This window comes from Camponotus floridanus, unplaced genomic scaffold, assembly GCF_003227725.1.
Source record: "Camponotus floridanus strain SB8 unplaced genomic scaffold, Cflo_v7.5 scaffold46, whole genome shotgun sequence".
Classification (NCBI taxonomy): domain Eukaryota; kingdom Metazoa; phylum Arthropoda; class Insecta; order Hymenoptera; family Formicidae; genus Camponotus; species Camponotus floridanus.
In genome coordinates, this window is record NW_020229614.1 from 723,002 (window position 1) to 750,471 (window position 27,470).

General features: G+C 30.0%; 1 protein-coding gene across 10 annotated transcripts in view; it reads right to left on the minus strand.

Moving 5' to 3' along the window:
• LOC105257906 (phospholipid-transporting ATPase ID) overlaps nucleotides 1-27,470 on the minus strand; it is a 46,128-nt gene that overhangs the window by 18,030 nt on the left and 628 nt on the right. For 6 of the 10 annotated variants that reach the window (XM_025411957.1, XM_025411956.1, XM_025411954.1 and 3 more), the window contains exon 2: nucleotides 5,519-6,306. In XM_025411957.1, coding sequence (XP_025267742.1) covers nucleotides 5,519-5,552 — 34 coding nt within the window. In that variant the 5' untranslated portion in view covers nucleotides 5,553-6,306. Of the gene's footprint in view, nucleotides 1-3,693; nucleotides 4,555-5,518; nucleotides 6,307-14,814; nucleotides 15,798-27,470 lie in introns of those variants that run through there. The other 4 variants (XM_025411949.1, XM_025411951.1, XM_025411950.1 and 1 more) reach the window with 4 other exon arrangements.

A 27,470-nucleotide genomic window follows, 5' to 3' on the forward strand; every position in this document is an offset into this window, starting at 1 on the left:
AATTTAATAGTATAGTAATATGTATAACAACATTAAGCATAAAATGATATCAAGATGTAACATGCAATTGATATGAAATGAATAATTAAAATGCATTTATTGTTAGATGCGTTTTAAAACAAATAAAAAAGAAAAAAAATGTTATTTTCATTATACGTCGCATTGCGTATATACGTCACATTACGATAGGAACCGCTGCCGAAAGTCAAAGGGACATAATTCCGACTAGCTCACTCTCGAATTATCGCATAATGAAACAATAATAAAACGACCCACGCGAAATCGCAATTTCCCAGAAAGCATATACTAAAAGTGGAGCATCCAAACATCATCGGAAACAAAAGGTCGCATGACAATCAACATTTTATCACCATAAGTCTAGATGAAAAGTCAAAATTTATATAATAACTCGAATTTCGAATTCTGATAATTTATCTAGTAAATAAACTAAAATATCTCTATGGGAAGATGTTACATCTTGTACAACAGCAATTCACACAGACGAAGATAAAGTACCCTTCGCCAGTATCAAGAAGTAAAAATAATTTTCAATCTATGTCATAAGGCATAAAAAAGAGATCCGTCTGGAACTTCGTAGAACTTTTTTAATAAATTCCCGCGATTGTCAATATATACACGGCTGCTTTTTCTCTTCCACGTGTATATTTTTCCAGTCAGCCGATCGATCCTATCGTTGGTTGGCTACTCTCGAACTACTTTCATTTGTGTATAATTTTATCCATAGATTGACATAAACGACAATTCGTTCTCGGTATGACGCAAATTTGTAATTCTAGACATTAGCCTGTTTACAAAAAGTTTCCTGCGCTCTCGTATTTCGAGAATTGGAGAGCTTGCTGATTTTGAAATATATTTGACGAGATATTTTTAGAAATTTTTCACACAAACGAAATTTAAAAGTTAAAAAAAGCCATGATTGCACTCCAATATTTTTTTGTTAAAAAAATTCTGTCGAAAATTTAATTTTTTAAAGAAAGTGTTTAATAACTAGTAATAATAATAAAAATACATAAATAATTGCTACAAAGAATTTTTTGTGCTTAATATATTTTCTATCTTTAATTACTTTATAAAAATCTATAAAAAAATTAATATAGAATCGATATATATATATATATATATATATATATATATATATATATAATAACATAGAAATTTGTAGATATATTCATCATTAATAATATTAGTAAATATATTATAAAAATATTATAAAGATATAAAGATATTAGTAGTATAACGTGTAGATATCAAACATATTAAATAATGATTATCTCAATGCACATATATACTAGCTATGAGGTATAATAATAACTGAACTGCTCATATTCCCTATGAGTGTCGAGCGTTATTAGGTCATTCTAGTTTAAGTTTTCCAGGCCAACAAGTAGAATCATCGTCTTGCGTAAATCAGCGTCCCTACATGCAGGATGTCCATTAACGAATGTCATATGATGACAAATTCTTTGACGGAATTAAATCTATAATTGAAAAACTTATAACAGTTCTCTAATTCTCAACTTTAAAAATCTTAATAATTAAAATTCGGATTAAATTTTTTATTTAAATATTTAAGATCGACTAAACTAATTTAAACTCGATTAATAAAACTCATTTTTTTTTAATTGTTTACTTATATCTTAATTATAAATCTCTAATTTCTGATGTTGATTGCCATCGACGTTGATAAAATGTTTCTCCTATCAAATTATCATTACACGGAAATCTATTTTGAAGTTAGCAGCGAATGTCAGCGGTCATTATAGCAAATGAAGACACCCTGTATAACACAGTACTAGTTTTCCATCGGCTGCGAACTAAGCGATTAAGTAAGAAGAGATTAAAGTAAATTGCGTCGTTACATCTATAGATATCTATAGATATCAGACATTAAACCAGCTAACAATCCCTTTCCTGTTTCCTCTGATAACAAAAGAAAAATATCCACGATGAAAATATTATTTTTCGAATAATTAATTAATGATTAGCATAATAATAATAATCTTTGATAAGTTTGAAGAGAACAAATATATGTTTAAAAAATTGGAAACAATATATGAATGCATGATTCTTCTGATAATGAATACAATGTTCGTACACTTACGATACTGAAAATTCATTTTCAGTAAAAATTAGGCGGCTTTACTTATACGAAATCAACGATTTGTCTCCCTGCTACTCCGGTAATCTTACGATCGACACTTTCGATCAAGATATAATAGAATTCTCGATGAACCGTCTATTTACTTATAGCCTTGCAATAATTCAGCCACTAGTTGATTGTCCATCTGCGTGTTTATTATTGATCGCGTGTGCGTTCATAAAGCACCCGACAGATATGATTAACGACACGTGGCATGAACGGCGCTCTCATTTCCGACGAGACGGCTGTACGAAAAACTTCTCGGAGGAAAACCTTACATCGTTACGTTAACATAATTTCTTTCAGCAAATACGTTTACAAGGTCGGGTTATGTCCGGCCCGACCCGATAAATGTCGCTGTGAAAGACAAGTTAAATGATGCGCTTCGCGATACATGCTGGAAAAGATTTCTAATTAATTAAACTTCACTGCGTTCAAATGAAAACGCGAACTTCATCCTGTCCCATCATTCCCTGCGGTTTATCGATCGACAGACACGCAAATGCAGCTGCAAAATCGAAAAGGTTGAGTAACCTACTTTTCATCCTCAGGTGAAAGCGAGAATTTGCACTTGATGAGCGCGATTGATAATATCTCCTTTTTTCACTTTCCTTTTTCAATATTTGTCTGTTTTTTTCCAAAATAGATTAATAAAAAAAAAGTAAAAAACAAAAATACATAAATAATCCTCTGCTCGTTATTTTTTTCTCGCTTCCTTCGAAAAAAATCCCCTTAATTTTACGTCTTCTGAAATAAATTTATCTCCATTCCCTTCAATTCGAAGATTTTCTCGACCGCAAGGGATGATCTCTTCGATTTCAATAAGCGGTATGGTACTTTTCCATTCGTCATCTTCGAAGGAGCGACGACTTTACTCGCTACGAAGGCCTCATCGACATCGTTCTAATGGCCAGCATCCAGACACAGAAAGAGAAAAAGCGATATCGAGAGTGAAAGAAAAAGAAGAGAAAACTCTATATACGGAAGACTCCAATTATTCGATCTAATAAAAAGAAAAATTTAAGTCATATTTTTCATTAAACTGGATTAAATTTTTTTTACGAAACCGATAGATTTCATCGATAACTTAATCTTCATAAAAAAAGTAAAAGTAAAAAGCAATCGATTTTCCTTGTAATTAAAATTAATTAATTTTCCCTTTTCAACAAAATTTCATGAAATTTTTGAAATATATTGATTAGATCTTAATTTCTAAAACAATAGAAATTAATTTCTAAAACAATAGAAATTAAGATCTAATCAACATCTTCCAAAAAAAAAGAAAAAAAAAATAATTAAAAAAATAATTTTTTTTCTAATTAATTAATTTCTTCAATAAAACAATAAAAATAATTTACAATGTAATCTATATTCGCTTTCTAATTAAAATAAATTTTTAATAATTAAATATAAATTTCTCCCCAATTAATTTATTTTTGTCATAGTAATTCTTTAAAAAAAAAAGTTCAACTTTATTAATATTATAGAAGAAGGAGAAGGAATGCGAAATCGAGAAAGAGAAGGAGCCTTACCGCGTAAGCGCGTGCTGCGACGACAAGGCGCGTATGAACGCCCGAGAGGCTTTTAAACGGCAATCGATCGCCGTCGCGATGAGGTCAACGTTGGTTTCCCGAGCGTATACGCGGGCCAACGCGGAAGAGGATTGTCAGATGACAAATCAGACTCGTCATGCAATCGTATCAACGCCCTTATCAAACGACAAGGCCTTCGATTGCCACCCACGATTATTACGCAAAGGACGAGGACGATATGATGACGTCGGCGGATGTGATAGCGAACCCGTATCATGATACCTTCGTCGTCATATCCCTGAAAACGTCTGCTGCTACGTTTGACATTGGTACGATTCGCGGCACGATTAAGACGAGAACGCGAGCAACGTCGACCGATGACGACAGACGAAACAGACGTCCGGGTGATTACATCGTCGTTATCGTCATAACTCACAAGACGCGCGTTCTCCCCTTTCGTAGAATATATATCGGAGTCGCAAGTAGATCAGCCGGTGATTGGGCGGACACCGTTCTTCATTTCACGTTGCACCGGCATCGGCACTGTCACCATCATCATCACCATCACCGTCGTTGTCATCATCGTTACCATCAGCTTCATCGTCTCGGGAGCGCACCGAGCCGCGAATCGACGACGACGACGACGTCGGCGCGTGCCTGACAAGACGACCGATTGATAACGAGGAGCTTGCGAACGTACACGCACTCACGCACCGAGGACTGGTGTCCGCGTTCCTTTCTCTTCTCCGATGAAGGATCACGGCGGCGCACTTCACCCGGCGATGGAAACGGAGCAGTTTCGCACGACACGCATACACGCACAGGGGCTGCTGTTCGGCGTCGAGATTCACGCGACCTCGAGGCGTCGTCCAACGACGGCGCCACGCGTCGTTCGGCGTCGCGACGCGTGGCGAAATTTCGAGACGACGATGCCAAGCGTCGTCGACGACTACGGGGATAAAGAGGGTTGCTGCTGCACTGACAGTGGCGAACGCAGCTGTGACCAAGGGATCGATCGATTCGTCTACCAGCTGTACGCAGATGGTATAAACGATTGGGGAAACTTAGACCGTTTAACGGAATAATAACACGAGTCGGTAAAAATTACATTTTGTTTTAGAAAAGATACGAATAAGATAGACTAATTGCGAATAATAATGAATTGTAATAATAATGAATGGATTAATGAATTTAAAGTAAATAACAGCCTCCTTTTATTTACGCACGCGCAATGTGGTGGATATTATTTGCATATGTGTCATTGTAATACAGATATAAAAGGAGAAAATAATAAAAGGAACTCGTCAAGAATTAAATGTCTAATTTTTAAAATCTCTTGTTTGTCAGAATTGGAAAAATATGATTATTATTATAAATAGGAAAATATGATTATTATGATTGTTTTCTTTGTAGAGCAACTAGTGAGAAGATAAAGTGAAATTAAATAGCAGAAGATTGATGGAATAAATGTGCACAAGCAAAAAATGTCATACAGTACTTCCGCAAAAGTATATATAGTCTGGTCATTTGAAGAGTTTGAGGGCAAAATTGATGTGTAAAAAATTATTACACAATTAAAAAAGATAATTCCGGATGGAACGAAGTTGTTGGAGTTAGTCAGTAATTGAAAATCAATCAATATACACTTAACATGTCGTATTACATGTCATATTGCATCTATTACATGTACATGCCATTGTTACTAATGAGAATCACTGATGCTGACAAGTGTTATTATAAGGCAACGCGGAAAGACGAGTCGCGCTTTGATGCATCATCAAGATGCGACATGTGTCGCACATGTCAATAAATAAGGATCACTCACCTTGCATAGGCCGTGTGGCAGCGCTGCGCGACATTGTTTGCGTAGTTTTAGGCTGTACTTTCGAGTTAGGCGCTTCTGTGGACGGAGTCTGTCGATATGTTCGTCGACGCAGAAGATGACAACCGTTAGGCGATGCGATCTCCCGGTGCGACGCTGGTCGGCTATTGTAAAGTGGGCATCAAACGCGCATCGATGCGATATAAAAACGTGGAACGTACAAAATTTTCCGTCTGTCCGGCGATCAGTGCTCAACGTCGTCGCGTTATCTTCGAACAAGATCGTTTCACTGCCAGCAGCGATGGACGATCTTTGAGCGCGATACTTATTTTCCAAGACACTGAAGAAACGACGACGGATCGGCGGTCTTTCTGTTACGGGGCACAGAGGACGAAGAGGATCGAGGCACGTAGGTGACGGAAACGACGTTAATAAAGATGACGTTCTTAAAAGCAATGAAGGAGGCCTCCTGCTGGATATTCGACAGCGTTGACGGCGACGTAAGGCCTGGCGTGGTGGCACCAGAACGATGCTCAAGTCGGATATTCCGCGGCGAGATAATGGCGACAGGATATCCGGTGTGGGGGGTACGGGGGGTCCTTTGGGGGTGGTGTCCATGTGGGGTGAATAGTCACCTCCGACCTTCCGTCCCGCCTGCGGGCCACCTTCTCCTCCAGGACCTCCTCGTCCTCGAGATGCCCCAGCTTTCGGTGATGCCCGCGGACACCACCCTCGCACGCCGCCAAGTCTCACCGATCGGTTCCCACGTTATTAAGTCTCGTGGGTGCAGACTGCAACAAGGAAAAATCGCAATCAAAATTCGAAAGTATTACTTAGCTTTCTTACTCTTGTCAAACATTACTACTTCTTGTCAAACATTATTCATTCAATTATATAAATTTGTTCTCGCTTTAAAAATCCCCATAGAAAATTTCTAATAATAAAATAAATAGCATAATTTAAAATTTTATTTTTTTGAATAAAAAATAAATTATATCTCTCTTCTAAAAAAGATATTAAAGATATTTACATGACGATTTTGAAGATATTTACATAAGTGAATTATTTACAAATATATATAGAGAAAATATATATATAGAGAATATTTATAAAGAATTATTTTATTTAAGAAAGTAGAAAGAAGCGATTAATAAAGACATTGATTTTATTCGATAATAAAATGAGAAAAAATGTTGGAGAAAACATTGGCAATATGAACAGTTTACTATGATGATCTGTCTGTATAAAGACATCATTCAACAACGTTTGATATATAAAGCATCAAACATGCTGACGTTCTTCTAAAAGAATGCCACGCAACGATATAGAACAGTCCAAATGTATAATACATCACATGACATGCACGAATAATTAAACATCTGATACCACGAGAAAGCTATAACCACTGTTATAAATTATTGCATAACAAAAAATTCACGAAGTAATATATTATTAATATATTATTAAGTTAAAGTAGAATAGTAATATTTTTCTACTTAATTAGTATAATCTTCGTCATAAAAGTCAATATTTTACGAACTAACAACAATAATTCACTTTATATAATTTACACATTATTTGCATCTTTTGCCGTACGCAATTTAATACTACGCTACTATAATACAAATGCGTTCAATTTTAACGAATCTATATGAGAATCTATATAGATAACTTTTATCTCTAACATTATGTGAACATGTATGTGAATTAGTAGATATCAAAAATATTTGTTTTTTTTTCGAGAATTAATAAATTGATAAATTATGTGTAAATATCTCATTAATTTATTATTACGCATTTTATCGATTACAAATTCGATTAATTGTTTCTATGTAAAAAATAAATAATTAATAAATAAACATATGATATATTATCGAAATAATTTATGTATTATGAGTTATTGATTAAATTATAGATTCATGATAGAAATACACATTGATAACAATCGCATCAATTATCATTTATGCATTATTTTAGTTAGTTATTGAATTGATCTTTTCATCATACTTGTTTGTATTAAATACAAAATACACAATATATTATTTCTAAATAATTTGATTAATATCGAATATTAGATTACAGTTATCTTCAAAATATTCCGTCATAAATAATTCTGTTACATATTGAATAAATTAGTAAACTAATAAACTTTAATTAAATATTATGTGATTTCAGAAAATTAGCAAATTAATGAATTAAATATTAATTAAATATTATGTGACTCCAGAAAAAATTAAAAAAATAAACATGAAAGAATATTATAAATTTTACAGACTGGAGCTTGTGTAGAGTTTTGATAAATGAATATTTAATTAATTATCTAAAAATATAATCGAATCAGATCTTAATTATTAAATATTAAGATATTAGTTATATTAAATATTAAGATGCTAGCATTATTATGCCATGTGGAATATAATATCAAACCTGATTAATCCATGCGCGACTAAAATGCTTATCAGATACCTAACGAACAAGAATTATAGTAACGGCTATCACTCACGAGAGAAAGGGCTAATTGTAAGTTGATGAATATGGAATATGGAACGCAAATCCAGAATGAAATCCAGTTCTCAATCGCATATCTCAAGGACGGTATCGGTATAACCAAACCAACAATATATAAGTCGATGGTCAATCGAAGCAAAGTCGCGCCAACTACCACCCTCATTACATATTCACGTATCCTTGATTCATACAGCAAAGTTTTGTCGCGTCTGACGTGTCTGCGAAAGGCAAGGAATCGTTTATTCACAAATGATTGCTTGCCTTTCGCGATAAACTCCTTTTCGGAGACGTAAGTTAAGAACTTGTGTTATAGACTCGGCGCAGGCGACAGTTTAAGCCTCGCGTGCACTTCTTCGAGAATCACACGTGCGTTTGATCAGAGATTGTGAAGAAACGGTCAAGGGTTAATATCACGAAAATGTATGGCTCGAATATTATCACAAGATTTTTCTCTTTTAACCTTCTTTCTCGTTGTATTAATACCAAATAATAACTGTTTTGAATTTTACTTTTTGCAGTAAAAAGATATATTAAAATATATTATTTCCTATCTTTATATTTATCTAAGTAATAGTCTTTTTTGGAAGATATAATTAAGTATATAAAAAATTAATTATTTTACGGAAGATAATCTCCCAATGCTGGAACGTAAAAACACTTCATAATGTCATATAGTTTTATATCGCGGGATAATCGTGACGTCGTTTGAAGCTTCCAGCTGTCGGCATGAATGAGGCTTTAACGCATGCTTTATCGTCCGTACGTTGATAATTGAGTTAACACCGTGCGTGGCGTGTGCGGAATGAAATCTGCAATCCAAGGTAGTATCGGACACCAACTCGTGAGCGCACTTAAACTTGCCTCACATGTACAATTAGAATTGGATTAACGTAATGAATTAACGTTTAATATATCTATTCGTCACAGATTTTACAAGCATTGCTAATTTCATAATAAAGATTAGCGGATAAAATCAATTTTATAGTGTATTTTGTATGATTTTCTTCCATAAATCATATACCTTCCATAAATTATGAGAGTAAATATATATTATCGATTTTATTTCTCCTAGTATGCGCAACCATATATCGACTATTATGTACTCCGAATATAAGTGTGATACGTAAACCAAATCTCATTCATATGAAATTTATATTTAAATAACGAGACGTTACATAATGCGCGAAGGATTTAATTAGCACTGGGAAGATTTTCCAAATTTCAATTTTAAATATAAATGTACGTATAACTATTAATCTTAATTAAATTTAATTTTGATAAATGTGCGCGTATAATTCTTACGTAGCTGAATTTATTAACGAATGTTCGCCACTTGAGCGAATACTTAAATTCATTTTCAACTTGTAGACTGTAAAGTAATGGCAGCACGTGTAACTAGGCACAGTTCGCTTGGATCAATACTTGGAATATTTCTTTGCTCAAATGGCCGAATATTTAAAAGTTCCCGCGATCAATATAATGGAAAAATAATAACATTATATCAAAAAGTCAAATAAAAAGTCAAATGACAAAAAGTCAAATAAATTAAAAAATAATTGATTTATGGCGAAATAATGAAATGGAAAAGTAATGGAAATGGCAGCAATTATGGAAGTGTAATGTAACGTTAATCATCTGCCAACTACTAACAAGTATTTATACTCTATGACTAATACGAATCATATATGTCATCTTTCCAAGAAAGTTATGCGCAATTTTAAATAAAACAATTAAAACAATTTTAAATAATTTTTTAAAATTACAACAGGTACTCCCTTGTACAAATATTAAAACAAATAAAATATTAAAATATATACAAGATTTCTAATAATAATTTCTTTATAAATATGTACAAATTTCTTTCGCATCGATCACATTTTCCTTAAAAAAAATTATTTCGATAAAATTTTTTAACAAAATTTCTTTTCAAGATATATTCGTATGTAAAAATACAAGTGTGTTGCAATCTAATAAATACATAAATTCTGCTGTATCACCAAATATCAAATTGTCATGTAAAAGCGAGACTTGGACTTATTAGGATCATAACCATTTATACCTTCCGAAAGCATTCGCATATCGATGTATTTTAATGTACCGTTAATGTTACAGAAAGATATCTTCCAGTGATGCATATATTATCATACGAAATATAACGATAATGAAGCAATTAAAATAATGAAAAATCAACATATTAATATCTCAAATATCATTAGTCCTCTCAAGTAGTCATATCTCAAATATCATTAGTCCTCTCAGTAGTTCCGTTTCAATGAGCAATTCAATAAGAATTAAGAATATGTGCGATATATTGCGAAACAAAAATATAGATATAATATATATAATAATAAATAAATAAATGTAAAATATGAGTAAAAGAATAAGACATAAATTTACGATGATTATATGAAATATATGCGAAAATATTGTATTCATTATCATATGTGAGACATTATAAAAGAGAGAAATAGGAAAAGAGAGAGAGAAGCCATATATTCTCAATGAATAAATAAATATAAAAAGCATGATTATTCATTCTTTCGACTAAAAGGAGCTGATAATACGTATAAATAATTGATTGATAATTAATTATAAATTTGCACAAATTATTAATTTTTATATCTTTATATATTATATTCATGAAATAATATGTAAAAAAACATTTTGGAAATTTCATAAAAAATTTTTAAGACTAATATTATTGTTTCACCGTGTATATTAATATTTATCCATTTTTCAATTGACAATTCTATCACTAAAAGATGTGAATATTTCTAACGGAATGCTTCTTGGAAATCATTTTTTATTACGAAACAGATACATTTCTGAGAGAAACTGTAATTATATTAACCTTTGAACTATATAAATTTGCATAACGACAATTATATGAATAAAAACTATTTATGAGCAATTTAATTTGTTTTACAAATTATATTATTAGATATTAAAAATTATGAAATTATCAATACGCAAATCTTTGATCGCCTTACATTATTCTTTTTCGTTGTAATCATACATTCAATTTCATGCAAGTATCCTTCATATTCACTTCTATTATAATATTAGCTGTAATTTTTTAATGTTGCCGATAATCATATGTTGTGAATCATATGACATATTCTATATCTTTCGGCTAATTTTAAACCGAAATTCAAGCTCCATTATATCACAAATTCTAAATTAATCGTATTTATAACATAAGCAACATTTTAATAATTTTGGATAAAATGCATCAACTTCATTACATTATTTTAATATTTAGCGATAATTCTCCCTTTTATCTTCTTTCTAGTTAAAATTTAAAAAGTATTTATATAAATAAAAGACAACTGTTTTTCTAATGCAAATTATCTTTTTCGCACAAACATATTGTAAACAATTTCCATGATTTCTATTAACTCTCGTGATTATAACAATTATAATAGCCGTGATATCAGCTTAAATAGTAGATTATGCAACTATCGACCGAGAATAGTTCATAGTTACGCAAGTAAGATATGAAAATGGAATGCATTATTATGATGCATTATTATGATATCTAACTATATTTTTTCATAATATAGTTAGATATCATAATAATGCATTCCAACTAGTTATTTTCACAGTCTTTTAACATGTATCATTACATTGTTCAAGTGCAAATAAAATAGAGACTTGTTGAACAATTTTCGCAATATTACTATAATTACGAATATAAAAACAGAAATGTTTTTTTACGAATATAGAACAATTTGAATCGTCATTTCGAATGCTACGTCATGCATATTATGTACGAATAAAGTCGTCTGCAGTTTAAAATCTGAGTTGGCATTTGGAAACACATTTGCACATAAAACCGGTAGTAAATTATACGTGGTCAGAGAACAAGAAAGAAACATAATATATCTAACGTTCAAAAATTTATGAGAAAATAATATTTTTATATGTATAACATTTTTATAATTATTTTGTATTTGATTTTGACGTGATTTATTTATCATTTGCTAATACGCATTCATACTTACATATATATTTTCGCATATTTAAATTAATATGACGCAATATTTAAATTATCATGATATTTACATGTCATTATATGTTAAAGGTTTTGCAAAATTTGTATAGCATATTATTGCTTATTAAAAATTGCTCATTATTTATAAAAAAATTGCTTATTATTCATAAATTAAAAAAAAGCAAGAAATATAATCTCAATTTTATAAAGTGTATTCAGAATCTTACTCGATTTTTAGAATTAATCTACTTTCTAAAATAAGTATCAAAAATATCGTAAAAAAAGCGTAAAAAACATAAAAAAAATTATAAGACTTATTTTCGAAACGAAATTCTCTCGTGCAAGTAACGTAAGTTTATTGTAAGTAATGTGTACGATGCGTACATATGTTGATGAGATCACGATTGGCATTCGGCCAGATTCTCACTGTTTTAACTTTTCTTCACATTAATCAACTACTTTTCAAATACTCAAATTTTGATTATATAATTATTATAGAGAACAGATCAAAATTATAAAAACGTATCTCTCAAAATTGGCAAATATATCGTATTGTTTTGGAAGATGTAAATTCTTTCTTAAATAAAATAAATAAATCTCTAATAAATATATATATATATATATATATATATATATATATATATATCAAGGGAATTAATTTCGTTAATAAAATATTTATATTAATTAATAAATAAGACAAAAATCGTATAAAAAAATATATGGATATAAAGCACAAGGTTTTCCATCTATTATTCGCGCAGTAATTGAGAGAAAAAACAATATAAAGATGAGTAGTTGTCAATGGTCGTCTCGTGCATCATTAGTGTCTCCTCGTGATTCTTATGTAATCTCCATTAACTTAGCTTCTCTACTATAAGAAATCAAATGTTATGGCAAAATATTAAATTTATTATTCTAGTTCTAAATGTTAATTTATTATTCTAGTTCTAAATGCTAATTTATTATTTTAGTTCTAATTCTTATTCTAATTTTGAATTTACTCCTTTTAATTAAGATATTAAAGACGATAGTATTGATCTAACATTATTCATTATATATTAGCATGTTTACTTTTGAAAAACATATAATATTCTAAATCTATATCTGTTCAACATTTATAGAATCATAAATAAAAAGACACATTACAAAACTAATTGCTAATAAATTGTTCAAAAATACTACAAATAGAAAGAGGAAGGAATTTTATATTTTCAAAAATATAAAATTTATATGAATGCATCAGTATAATTATACAACAATAAATAGATCAAAAGTTATAAAGTTTAATATTAAGTTATCCCTAATTATTATCAAAATATTATAATGTTCAGAATTTATTGCTCGCGATATAAATTTAAAAAATAATCAATGCTTCAATGTCTACGCCACTATAAAAATAAATTACATTAATGCACAATTAATTATTTTTCTTTAAAATTAATTTTCTCAATTAATTGCCTTTATAAAACTTTATTTTTGTGATATGTGGGCATTTTTTCAATTATTTTTTTTTAATATATTTTACGAGAGATAAACTATAATATTTCAGTACCAATTAATTTAGAAAATAATTTAATATCAAATTGAACACTTTTTATTTATAATCCTTTTGTTATTATAAGTAATATTCCATATTGATATACCTAAAAAAATTTAGAATTTTTGAAATTTTCTTGCATTATTTTTAAGCAATTAATTAATAATTAATTCTGATATATTCATTTTTCTTCACAATTTCATTAGATAAGTATTTTTCGAAAGTAAAAAATTAGCGTGATGTTACCTCCAATTTCCAACTTTAATATCAATTTCCTGCTAATTAATAGGAGTAAGAAATATGTGTCACAAATGACAAATTTACAATTTAATTTATGTCATACATTTGAACTTGATTCCCCGTAGTGGGAATACTAGCTTAATGAAGATTCTTATGTAAACTCACATGCACGCTTTTCGTGTACATATATCTAACTGTCCATAAGAGAGATTTATATTGCATCCAAGAAAGCGTAATATATATATTGCGCGATACAAGTGACATTGTCACTTCATTGATCTTTCAATGGTCGAACAATATTGAGCAACCGTTCTTAGAATATTGTGAAAGTAATTTTTATATTCACGAAGCAAATTCAATTATAATTTTCTTTATGTAAATTTATTTTTATAAAATGCAAATCAGAAATTAAAAGATAATATGTAAACTACTCTGATATGTAAAGTATTTCGAATGCTATAAAAGATAAATGCATTTATTGAACAGAACGATATTTTTCTCATTGATATAATCTTTCATCTACGGCAACTCGAAGACTATAATTTTTCAAGTTTTAAACTCTTAAATTGAATATCTTATCGGCAACTATACTTAAAGTGAAAATTCTATTAAAAAGATTTTAAAAAATAATTGAAAAATAACAGTCTTGTTATCTGTTTGCATTCATGAGAAGTACCACATTTCCGCTTAAATAAAATTTATTTAAATTATTCGACAAGTAATATAGTATGTACATTAAACGCCATCTATCGTCGCGATCATTTTGTTTCACAGAAAATATCATAAAAATTGAATAACTTATAAATCTATAATTCCATAGAAAAATAGGAATTAAAATAGTAACTGTATATGATATACTGTATATGATATACGATAACTGTATATGATATACTGTATATGATATACGATAACTGTATATGATATACGATGAAATAAATCTCGATGTAAATCATTCTCATAACTTTCTTCAGATCACATGTTCTACACAAAAGCGATAAACAAGTTCACGCGAACACTCACCTTGAAGACGGCTCTTCATCATCATATCTTAGCATAGTAAGACTTTCATTTAGCGCGTTCGCTCGTGACTCTCGGAAGAAATTCGCCCTTCGCACGCTTCTTCTTTGCACACCCACAAAATAAAGTCTCAGTCCAGTTAGTGTCTCAAACAATCCATAACTTTCTCTGACCATCACCGCCCTCGTCTACGTCATTCCACCGGCATCGTGTCATGATGGAATTTCCAACAGAAACTTTTCGCTCGCGATTGAATGACTGTCGCACTGACTTCGTTTCACTCTTTTTTCCTCGATATTTACATATATATCGATACTTTGCACGTCGCTTCCGGCATGTACTCAGTGCAACCGATTAAATTAAAAAACCCTGCAGGGTTAGGATCACGCAAAGATCTTCGATTAGATGATCAATGACGAGAAGAATAAATTCGATCGAACTTGAGGAGTCGCCTTTTCACCTCGCGAAAGCACGATTTCTCTTTTTCGACTTTGTTCTTCGCGAGGAAAGCATCGGCAGTTATTTTATATCGTTGTAAAAAATTCACCAGACGCCCCGTTCAAAAAAGCTCGCGACCTTGCGCGCCGCGATCGTTCGATTAGAAAAGCGGCGCAAGCTTTGAGCGCCAGTCAATCGAAAGATACGATCGGATCTCTCTAGCGTCCCAAATATATATCTGGCAGCGATGTAATAATTTCGTTCTTTGACATTTGCAACGTTTCGATAGAATTCACCGAATGCTCCGTAAATTCCCGGGCTCCTGCGGTCGGCGAGATTGGAAATATCGGAAATTACTCGACTGAAATCGACAGTGTCCTCACGAGTGGAAAAGGCTCTCGAAACTATCGTTCGTCACTGTTCCTCGCATCCGGTCACGTACGTTAATGTTGATCGCGTGTCGCGACGGCTCGTGCCTAGAGGGAGACGGAGAAGTTCGCTCTTCGAGATTTGCCGGGCGCGCGATAGACCAGACCGTGCAGAGGCGCGCGTCGTGCTCGACTGACGAGGCGATTGAAGCGAGCGAGCGTCACGACGTCGAGCTCTACGAAAAGCCGACGATGCGCGATGCCGACGAGGCGTACATTTTCGCAACAAGAACAGTTATTAAAAAATCGATTAATTTTTCAGAAAACTAATTGCAATTTGAAAAATTAAAACAATCGATTATGTCTTGAAATGTATCGTGTAAAAAATAATTATTCAAATAAAATATAAGAGTAAGATAAAATCCTAATTTGCATATAAGATGTAATACCTACGATAAATTTAGAAATAATAAATTTAAAACATTTTTTCCTTACACTTTTCTCATCTTTACAATAGTGTATCGTGTTTTAATTATATTATAAAGTAATGTCTTTATTGTCAGAATCCGCAATTTTTATAAAATATAATCCAAATAAACAACAAAAAGAAACATAACTTTTATAAAAAAGAAATTTAAAAAAAATTAAAAGCAAAAAGTTATATGTTTTTAACTATGTCGATTAAATATAATTTATTTTCCCATTGTAAAATAACAAATATATCGTTTTAGCAATTGATAAAATATTCGTTATGATAAAATATTCAAAGCGCCAAGTAGAAGCAAGATTCTTAGTACACAAAAGCGTCGTGAAAATCGAAGCTAGGTCACTGAAAGTAACAAAGTGTTGAAATACCATTCTTAATATACTAATGACACAAATGACATTTTAGAAATACCAATCCGCGACATTTTCCCCAACAATGCCCCAAAGTATGTCAATATTAAAATTGCATGTATCCATATTAAATCTATATTTTCTAATCTCTCAGGTATCATAAAACAGCAATATAATATTTAAAAAATTATACAAACTTGATATTCTACTTTTAATTAACTAAATTTTCAATTTAAAAAATAATAATATTTTGTTTATTTCTATGTAATTATTTCTATGTAATTATTTTTAATAATTTTTATAATAATTTTATTTATAATCGAAGTCATAATGCATACTAATCATAAGTTTATGCAATAAATAATTCAATAAATAGTAAAAAAATATTTCTATCCGTTATACAAACAAAAAAAAGCACACAAAGGTCAATTTCACAGATGATAAAAAATTTTTTAAAAAATCTTCCATTGAAAGAAAACTGATTAATTTAAACAATATTTTTTCTGATGCATGTTGATAGCATATTAATTTAACTAATTGAGCAGTAGATATTTCATATCGCGACAGTCTGTATTACACGTGGTTTCTACGCGTCAAGTCAATAATTAATTTTTTCCGGAAATGTCCGAAAGTATGATTGTTCAACGAGTTAGTATACAATATTAATGAATAATTCGGTAGAGAAAAAATAATGGGAATTCATCGCGTGACAAAAGATGACAATCTCAATGACACGTGTTATCGTCAACCCCTACAAGTTTTTCAGACACGCGTTTCAGCTTTTATGTCAAGACAAGCACTTCAAATCTAGCAGCAATGATACATCATCGCTAAGACACTTTCATTTATCTGACAAAGAACGATGCTGATTCAATTAAGCCTTGTCGTCAGAGAATGAATTAAGATTCGCAATCTTGTATTCTCTCTAAAAATGTGATTTATAGATGCGTTTCAAAAATAAATGAAAATAAGCACGCAATCCTCATATTCATGATGATATCTGATGATGAGACAATTTTGCCCCATTTTAAACACATTATATAATATAATTTTTATTAATAATACGTGTGATTCAACGGCTTGCAAAAATTTTATTTAATAAAATATATCATTAATTGTAAGAAAATGTAACATATACATATAGTACCTATATAAGATATTATATTCCATAAGATTTCCATAAGATTTAATGTCCCATCATAGATATAAATAAATGCTATCATCTCATGCACATAACAGCAAGTCAGTCAATGAAATATTTTATACAAAAGTATAAAATCGCTCAACTAAGTTTATGATTACATATATTCAAACTGACGATTATTACAAGGCATATTGTAAAACATATGTATTGATTTCTCTATGTGATAATTTCCACATTTCCACATTTCCAGATTTAAAATTACTTCTCAGATTGTCATAGTAATACATAATCGGATTATTACTCACAGTAATATAATCAATGTAAGTAATATCATTAAAAATAGTTAATATTCTTTAATATTCCTTTGTTAAAATTATTTAAGCGTATTAATACTCAACTGAAAATTTTATTAATATCTAATTAAATAAATTACACTTTATTAGTATTACTTACTAGAATTGTATCTATGTAAAATATCAAAAATCACGTGTTTTAATTATCCATGAGTCAATTAGAATGAAAAAATTTGCATCTGATAAATTAATAATATATAATCGGTTTATGTCGCGAATAAAATAATGATAAACGTTACAATCGAACACTGTCGAACAATTAATGAAAGTGATAATTTGTCGTAGAACTATAGCAGACAGATATTTATTGTACAAACGTAATAAAGACGTGTCTAGCCTACGCATTCAACGCGATTTTGCAAAGTGACATCAACTTCACCCTAATATCCCAAGATAACATCATAGAATTCTTACTGTGCTTATGATAAAGGAATAACGACTGCCATGATTCATCGAATTCCGACAATCAAACGCTTCATTTTCATAGTTAATAGTATTGATGGCGAGAAAAAGCGATAATCTGTCCATGTCTAATTGCGCGTCTAATAATTTATAAGTCGGATCGATCATTTATCACAACACGCGAAGTCAATATACGTTTATAACAGAAGCTACCGATATGTTACAGAAATGCGGACAAATCGATAGCAATTTAATGCATAATTACAAACTATTTATCCGTATGTGTGTGTGTGTGTTTCTGAGATCGATTTTAATTATTATATATTATTAATTTTAATTATATATTATTAATCTTGTATTAATTTTAATTATTACTTATAATTGATTGATATTAATTATTGATTAATATTAATATATTTCGCGATTACAATCATTATTTTCAAAATCAATCAGTTTTTATAATAATCTATTTTAAATATGAAACAATTATATTGCATGTTTTATGAGCATGATTTTAATTTTAATTTTGATATTAGTTAATCAAATTAATTTGTACAAGTCTACGTATATCTTACATGTTTATCTTACTTTATAAGTCAGCACACAATTTGCATAGAGCTCATTTTACGCAATAAAAATATTTTATAAGTGTTCAAATATTACAATAGTCGTCAAGCATATGATCAGGAAGTTTCAGATTGCCATCCGTGACTGTATCCAATAAAGATTATAATGCCGGAATATATCAGCTTCTAGAAAACGGCGACTTTTCAAAGTAACCGGAACAACCCTTATGTGATGACCGAAAGGGTAGGGCCGGAGATAGAAAGGGTGCGGCAGCCAATGATAGATATTGTCCCATTTAGCTTAGCTGACGTTTATTCAAGCTAAATGCGACCTAACCTGCGCTTTCTTTATTACATGCGCGATAAGAAAAGATTAGCATCAAGATGATAAGGCAGTCGCAAAGTTACCAGATTTATGTAACAACTTTATTTGTTAACGGAGCAATTATATACATATATTTGTTACTTATGAGAAATAATCATGGAAATAATATATCGTTAATTTGAAGTTTAAAAATTTTTAGACAAGACTTTTTTTTTTAATATTAACAGAAAATATATTTTTGATAAGATCTATCTAAAGTGCGACTTTATAGTTTCAAGTAATCAAATTTTGAAAATCAACGCGAAAAAAGTCATAAATTTGGATGTAAAGCCATAATGTCTGTTTAGCACTGATACATCTAAAGATCACACAATCTGATTTATATTAAAGTTTACTACATGTAAATTGATTTACTTCAGCTATACATGTAAATTGGTTTACTTCAGCTATACATTACCATTTGCAATTTTCTCCATGTATAAAGTTACTACGTTGTTTCGAAAGTATTATCAATAAAAATGAAATGGAAAATCCTCTTTGTGATACGCGTAAAATATGTTTATTTCATTATTTCAAGATCTTGTTTGCAGATAATGTCAAACTTCTTTAAAAGTACATCATGTATATGACCAAATTGAATGACATTTTAAGAACGACTTGCTATTATTAGAATTTGAATGTTATTAGGAACAGTATCCGATAAATGTGCAGCTATTAATTTGACCACGTATACAGAATAAAAATATTTCACTATAAAAATGTAATAATTTAATGTTTAGTGCGATAAAATTTTACCAATTGTTTGTAAAAAATAATATTGTAATGCAATCAAATATTGCATAATATAATAGAAAACTTTTTTAGAAAAATAATATTGTAATGCAAAAACGCGCATATTATAAATTAATATTTTAATAAGGGATCTCACATACATTTTTAAGAAGAAATACAAAATGCAGCAAAGTACTGCAAATATTGCTTCATGTGAAGTTATATTAAAGCTTGAGTAGAACCGTTTATCGTATTATTATACTATTTGCTCTATAGCAATTACATCACACATTTACGCGTAAATTTCTAAATATGTTTTTTATTCATGAAAGTTAAATAAGACACTTAAAAAAGGCACTTTCACAGTTATAAATTTTATTACATTTAAATTTAGCTAACCTTAAGTTCAGATACATGATATAGCGACCATTCAATCTCAATACTTGAAATGACGATGCACATTTTCTTTTCCAATGTAAGATGTTCGTGATATTTACGAGAGGATTTAGTGAAGAGAGAAGTATACCATCTAGCTTGATAAGATAAATCGTACATCGATAGTATGATAAAAGTTCCATGCACAACATTACCAGAATAAAAAATTATATCACATTAAATGATTTTGCGATTTTTTATGAAGTAGAAACTATACACGATAAGCAATCTTTCTAACGAGTTGTAAAAGCAGAAAAGATAAAACAAAAAAAAACAGAATAAAAATGAAATAGAGCAATGTCCTAGAATGTTTACAAGTTCATATCTCTTTAGAAGTTAGTTATGAAAATGATTTAACAAATGATTCTGTGATCCTAAGATACTACTTAAATCTATAGTCTACTTGAATCTATATAAGAATCGCTAATAAATCGATTAATAAAAGTTACGCGATAAAATTATTAATCATTAAACTCGGCCACAACTATTTCGTTTCTACAATCAATTATCAAATTCTTCTTAAATATGCCGTACAATATTTATGTCAAATCAATTATTGGATAAGATTAGATAATTAAGTAGATTCGAATATCGAAAAGTTATTTCACTTTTGTTCATTTATTCACTTTTATATGAAATGGATGCACCTTCATTTGACCGATATCTTATCGCTTATGAAAAGAGTAACATGTTAACTCGCTTGAAATACTATTTTTAGACTATATTTTTCTTAAATAAGAAAAGATATGATTATATTTCAATATTTTTAAATACAGAAAAAAAATATTTTACTCCAAGGACTTTACTCTTTTTTCAAATTTTAAGATTTTTATAACATTATCATATATAAACGTTATATAAAAATTACATGAAAATTTATCCTTAAATTTAAATAGAAAAAATATTTTTAATTGTTTTATAAAAAAATTTGCCTTTCTAATTTCTTGCTATTAAAGAAAACATCAAATTGATAAAGAATTCATAAGAAACGGCATTAATAACTCTCCACTCTGTTATATATATATATTGTATATATATATATATATATATATATATATATAGTAGAGTGGAAAGTTATTAATGCCGTCTCTTATGAATTCTATACATATATATATGTATATAGCTGACAAATATTTTTGCATAATCTCTATTTCATCCTGGTATCATAGGACTATTGAAATGAATTCAGTTGCACACATAGTGCGCATAGAAACTAAATTGCACAATCAGCTATCAGTATTCGTCGGTTATCGCGAGAGCTTCAGTCGACCGCTCCACTAATTGATTCCATGAGACTAATGATGCCAGTCGCGTTTATCTACAAGCAAAGAATGCGTCATCCGAGTGCGTGTGCACTCAAAACGCACCGCCTACGAAAGTCTACATTTAGCGTATGGATAGGAATACTTTCACTATCAAAGTACTAGATATATTTCAATAATTATCAAATAGCTATTATACAAAAGAGTTACCCAATTAATGCAATAAATAATAAATTCATAATCATTAAATAATGTAATATTGTTGTAATAATTAATAATTAAAACATCAAATAACAAACAAATTAAATATAAATATAAATAGATATAACAATACGAAGAAATTCATAAAAGATAGATTAAAATAAAATTACGTTATCGTTATGTTTAATTGTTTATAGTAATTTTATTTATCTAATTGTATTATACAACAATATTACATAATTTAATTAATAGTTAAAGGAAATTATACTTAATAACGAAAGTTAATTTTAATAAGTAACGGGAAATTTGAAAACATCTGATGATGATATCTTTACGCGCACGCACACACACGCACGCACACACACGCAGGCACATATGCAAGTATTATTGCGTTTTACTTTACTGACGTCTCAGCAGTAACCTATATTGTGTGGTTAATAATAGATTTCATCTTGGCTTTATTATCATAAATGAAGTGTTTATCGATACGCGTGTCATGCGAATTTAATAAGTCTTGAGATAATATATTGGAATTGACATCTTGATTGGTCTAGATAAGACATCATAGCTTTATCATGCAAAATCAAAACGAATTAATTTAAAGCTTCTTTTTTTCTATCAGGAAAGATGACACAAATCAATTTTTCTCACAGTCATTATACCGTATATATGCGACATCATTTGCAATCTTTAAAATGTACACGATATGCATTTTCTTAGATGATTGGACATATTTTTACTGTCTTTTTAAAATCTAAGGTATGATTTATTTAAACAAAAATTAAGAGAAATATATTACAAGAAAAATATTATATATTTATGTGCTATATACTTTTATTTAAAGTTCTTCAATTATTTTCTTAAGAAAAAATCAACTCAAAATTTAAAAATAAATTTTGTTCGTTTAATCTGCAACACTGTATAATTGAGGGTTACGTAAAGAAGAAATAATGCAGGATCACGACCATTGGTCGAGTTAAAAGTTCGTGACATTGAAAATTGGTAGAATAACAGTTCTTCGCATCGATGCGAGTTTTATGCGTCCTACGCCATAGACATTCATTGGTCGTTACATTATTCGTTCAATACATAACGACAAACATGTTACATACGCATCCTGTCTCTATATAATCATGCTTTACGACTATATGACTGGTCGATGATTCAGACTGAGAAATACTTCAGACTGAGAACAACTATGAAATACGAAAAACATAATTTGTAACCGTTGTGCAAATAATTTAAATATAAAATATACGTTTCACATTGTCACAATATGTACTAAGATATTATTTAGACAATTTTAATAGTAATTGCTTTTTTAATAATATATTCAGCGAAAAAGAAGTATATTTCATATCAAATTATTTTCATATTAGCGAATATAGAACTTTTAGAAATGTCCTTGTAGATAAAACAAAATTAGTCTTATATTCGACACATTGCGTATTGCGTGTCAGTTAGAAATATTTTGTCCAACGATTGTAATACATATGTATGAAGAGATAATTATTGAATTATAAACTAAATAAAAATAAAAGTTTTTTCTTAGATAAAAAAATATATTTTTCTTAAATGAAGAATATTAAATAACAATATTATATGCTTTTTCCGCTTGAAGCGCTCTTATGTTGTCCAATAAACAGAAACGATTAATATAAATTTTATATTTTAACGACCAGTTCATAAAGAGCAATTAAACAATTGTTAAATTACATACGATATTCCCACATAAAAAATAAGACAAAGTCAGTACTTAATAGTGGAATGAAAAATACATTGTGAGTTAAGTTCTGTAGCAGACACTTTTGTCCGTCTCTTCGACCTTTTAATGATGGTCAAGGCCAATAGTAGATATGAGAAAGTGATTGAACTACGTCACAGAAAACGATTGAGTCTGGTGAATACCTTTCATCATTCCTTTTACTAAGTAAGAAAGTACATATGCTAGAACTTTCATATTACTTAATAAAAAAAACATCAAATAACATACATCCACATTATTAATAAAATAAGATAAAATTTTTAAAAAATATAGCCCATTAAAAACATTATATTCTATAATCAATATTAAAATATAATATATAACACTTCAAGAGTTGATTATTAAAAGAAAATTGTAATCAAAATATTATAGCATTAAACTATCGAATTTCATAAAACTGAATTTTTATTCTATAATAAAATTATTATAATATATTCTGTGGTATTTTATATAATATTCTATATAAATTTTTTATAATATTCTATAAAAATTATTATTTTTATCTATACGCATATCATAGATCATAACAAATTTTAAAGATTAAACTTTAAACTTGTTGCATTTGGCAATTTCCGAGAACATGATGAGCAACTTTCGATATTTGTGCACGGTTGAAGAATTCGTAAATCAACTTCCGCGACAGATGTAAATCAGATAAATCGTAATTTTGTTCCTCGAAAAAATAAACAGTATGACGCATTTTACGTTCGTTATGCTACAAATCATACACACATAAATCGCAGCCTTCATATTTCTGATAAGTACGACATAACGTTCTTGTTCTCTTACGTATAAAATCTCCAGAATATCAATTATTCTCGATTTATTAATCATTCAAGCATCGTGACAAAATAATTTACGAGGCCTGACTGTTCTTAAAAATGTCAAAACCGTCCTAGATAAGCAATTATGATATCGCTTCTTAATTTTGCGAATTCTAAAAAAGTTACGCAATAATTAATTAATAATATAATAATAGAAAAGGCACATGAGAAAATAAAAATTGATATTAACATAAATAAGGGAATTTAACAAAGGGATATTAACATAAATATTCATAATTTGTTTGAAAGTAACAGCAAAATATTCAGAAGAACTATTAAAACAATTTGTAATAAGGATCACTAGTCTTTATATATCGCAAGCATGTTAACAACTTCGTCTAATAGCAATTATATCTAAATATGTAAATAGCAATTATATTTAAGACAATTATATGTAAGACAATTATAAAGAGTCCCGACGATATTATGTAATGTTATTGGGATAATGAGCCAAGAAACCGGAGCATATAATATGTGACACAAACACGATTTTGTCCTGAGGAATCTGTTGACAAGCCGTGACCGTGCGAAAGTGACAGCGGGATATATGCTTTGCGAATTGCACCCCAGCGCACAAGTACTGGAAATGCATTCATTATTCAAGAATATCAGGGGAAGGGTGAAGGGAATCGATGTATGTGACCTAAAGCTGTCTACGCGATCGTTAGGCGCGATAACCACAAGACGACGAGTATGTACTTTTTCAACGCTACGAGTAACAATCGAAGAGATTACAGTTATTCAAGCCTTATTTCCTAAAGGCGTATAATATACGCATTGATTAATGATACGTAATATAGTGAACGAGTGTATCGCAATCTATGAATAATCATATTAGAAGAATCACATAAGAAATCTTTTTGTATATTATAAGTTTATAGATATTATATTATATATTATATAAGTAATAGAAAAAATATATATATAGTCATTATTATATTAATTATAATATATTTTTAAAAAATTAATGCAATTTAAATAAAAAAAATATATTCATATATAATCTTTATACGTAAATTTCAAGGGTTACTAGACTACTAAAAACTAACTGAAACTTATCTTACTCTTCGAATCACTTATCGTTATTTGTACTGCGATTATTCGACTTGACGACAAAGAAGTGCCTTGTCATGAAAAAATTCGTGTTCGACAATTCGCAAACGGATATATATACGTTTTATTACTGTCTTGGGAAGTGACAGAGCAACGCTAGAGAGATTGCACGTGTTTGTTCAAGCACGGGACGTATTTTCGATTGTTAGCGAAAACGCACGTGACGCCGACGAGTCCGAGGTCGTGCGGTGTCCCTGCTACGCCGAGGAAATGGTTTCTGCAAAACGGATCGAGGACACTTTCGGATTTTAAAATAGTTAGACATCGACCGAAAATCATTATGAAAGGAAACCGCCTCTCGTTCCACTCGGCACGAAAATATTTGAAAATATCGATTTAGTATCAACGCGATTTATTGGAATCGATACATACATGTGTGTAAATTTATCTGTAAATGCCTACATTCATATCTGATATTGTTATATTTTGAATTAATAGAAAATTATAAAACACGTGTCATTTTTATAATTTTTAATTTATGTGCGAGAAGTCTCGAATACATTTTAACGAAAATTTAAAATCCACGACGGTGAAAATTATGAAAATATTAGAAATCGAGAATTAATAACGTCAAACTTACTCTCAATACTTTGCGCGGGAATACTGGTAACATAATTAATCGAAATACATGCATACGCGAATCTGCTACTTGCGATATATCAATTTGCTTTTGCTAAAGGGTGTCGACGCGACACTTGCTTTTGAGGCTCCAATCAATGGTGATCCTTAGCATTGGCCCGAGCATTAACTAGCTTGCAGACGAGCGCAACGAGAAGTCGCGATGCATCAACTTACGTCATTCGCGAACGAACGAAAGTGCGATTCGCGATATGGAGAATATAACAACGATTTTCCTTGAAGAAGTGAATTCTTCGCGATTATACCGATCCTCGAAAAGAAAGTTGCAAGTCAATTTTTGAAAAAAAAAAAGCGCCTGAGATATTCAATTGACTTACAAAAAATCTTAGTTACATTAAAATCATTTCCGATTATTTGACGAACTTTAAATAACGAGTGCAAGATTATCATTGCTCGATACAAAACGTATATCATGAATTAAAAGAGAGATCGAAAAGGAAAATGGTCGTAATGATACAGTAATTATATCTCTACGATTAATAAAAAAACGAAGAAAAAAGTGGATTTGGAGGGAGTAAGTCATGCGTTCGTATTTTTCTATTGAATTACAAACCACGCATAGATATGACCGCAAAAATAAAATGTTCCTTATTTCCCACAGGAATGTCGCGTTCATTTCATTACACGCGAATATTGCGTACTGCTAGTCTTATACAAAATTCATAACTTGCAAATTAGAAAAAGTTGAATTTGGAAGCTATATAATATGATGCATTTCTTATGAAATATACTTTCTTTCGCTGTTACATATTATAACAATTGTATTTAATTATATTCCTAAATAATACATAAACCTTTCGCGAAAGGTGAAATTTGAGGTCGACGCGTTTTGCATCACTGATTTTTTGCACGATACGCATCTAACGTTGTCGCAATTTTTCGTAAATCTCTGATCCACACTTATGCACATATATTTAAGCATCTCTCTCTTTCCGAAAAATCGTTCATAATTTTGAATCCGCGATCGATGCGCCGCGCATCTTTTAACACGAACTTCACGATATACATAAACATACGAATACTAAATAGAGTTAACAAAGCGCAATGCTTATTGTTTTTGATCCTGGATGAATTAAGATCGATAAACGAAAGTAAACACCGTTTCTCGAAATTGCATTTGCTACTCCGATCTAGATGATAACTTTTTAATATAACCCATCGTATTTTTTTGCACGCACTTGCATGCGCCGATCGGCAACAATTATCGAATTTCAAA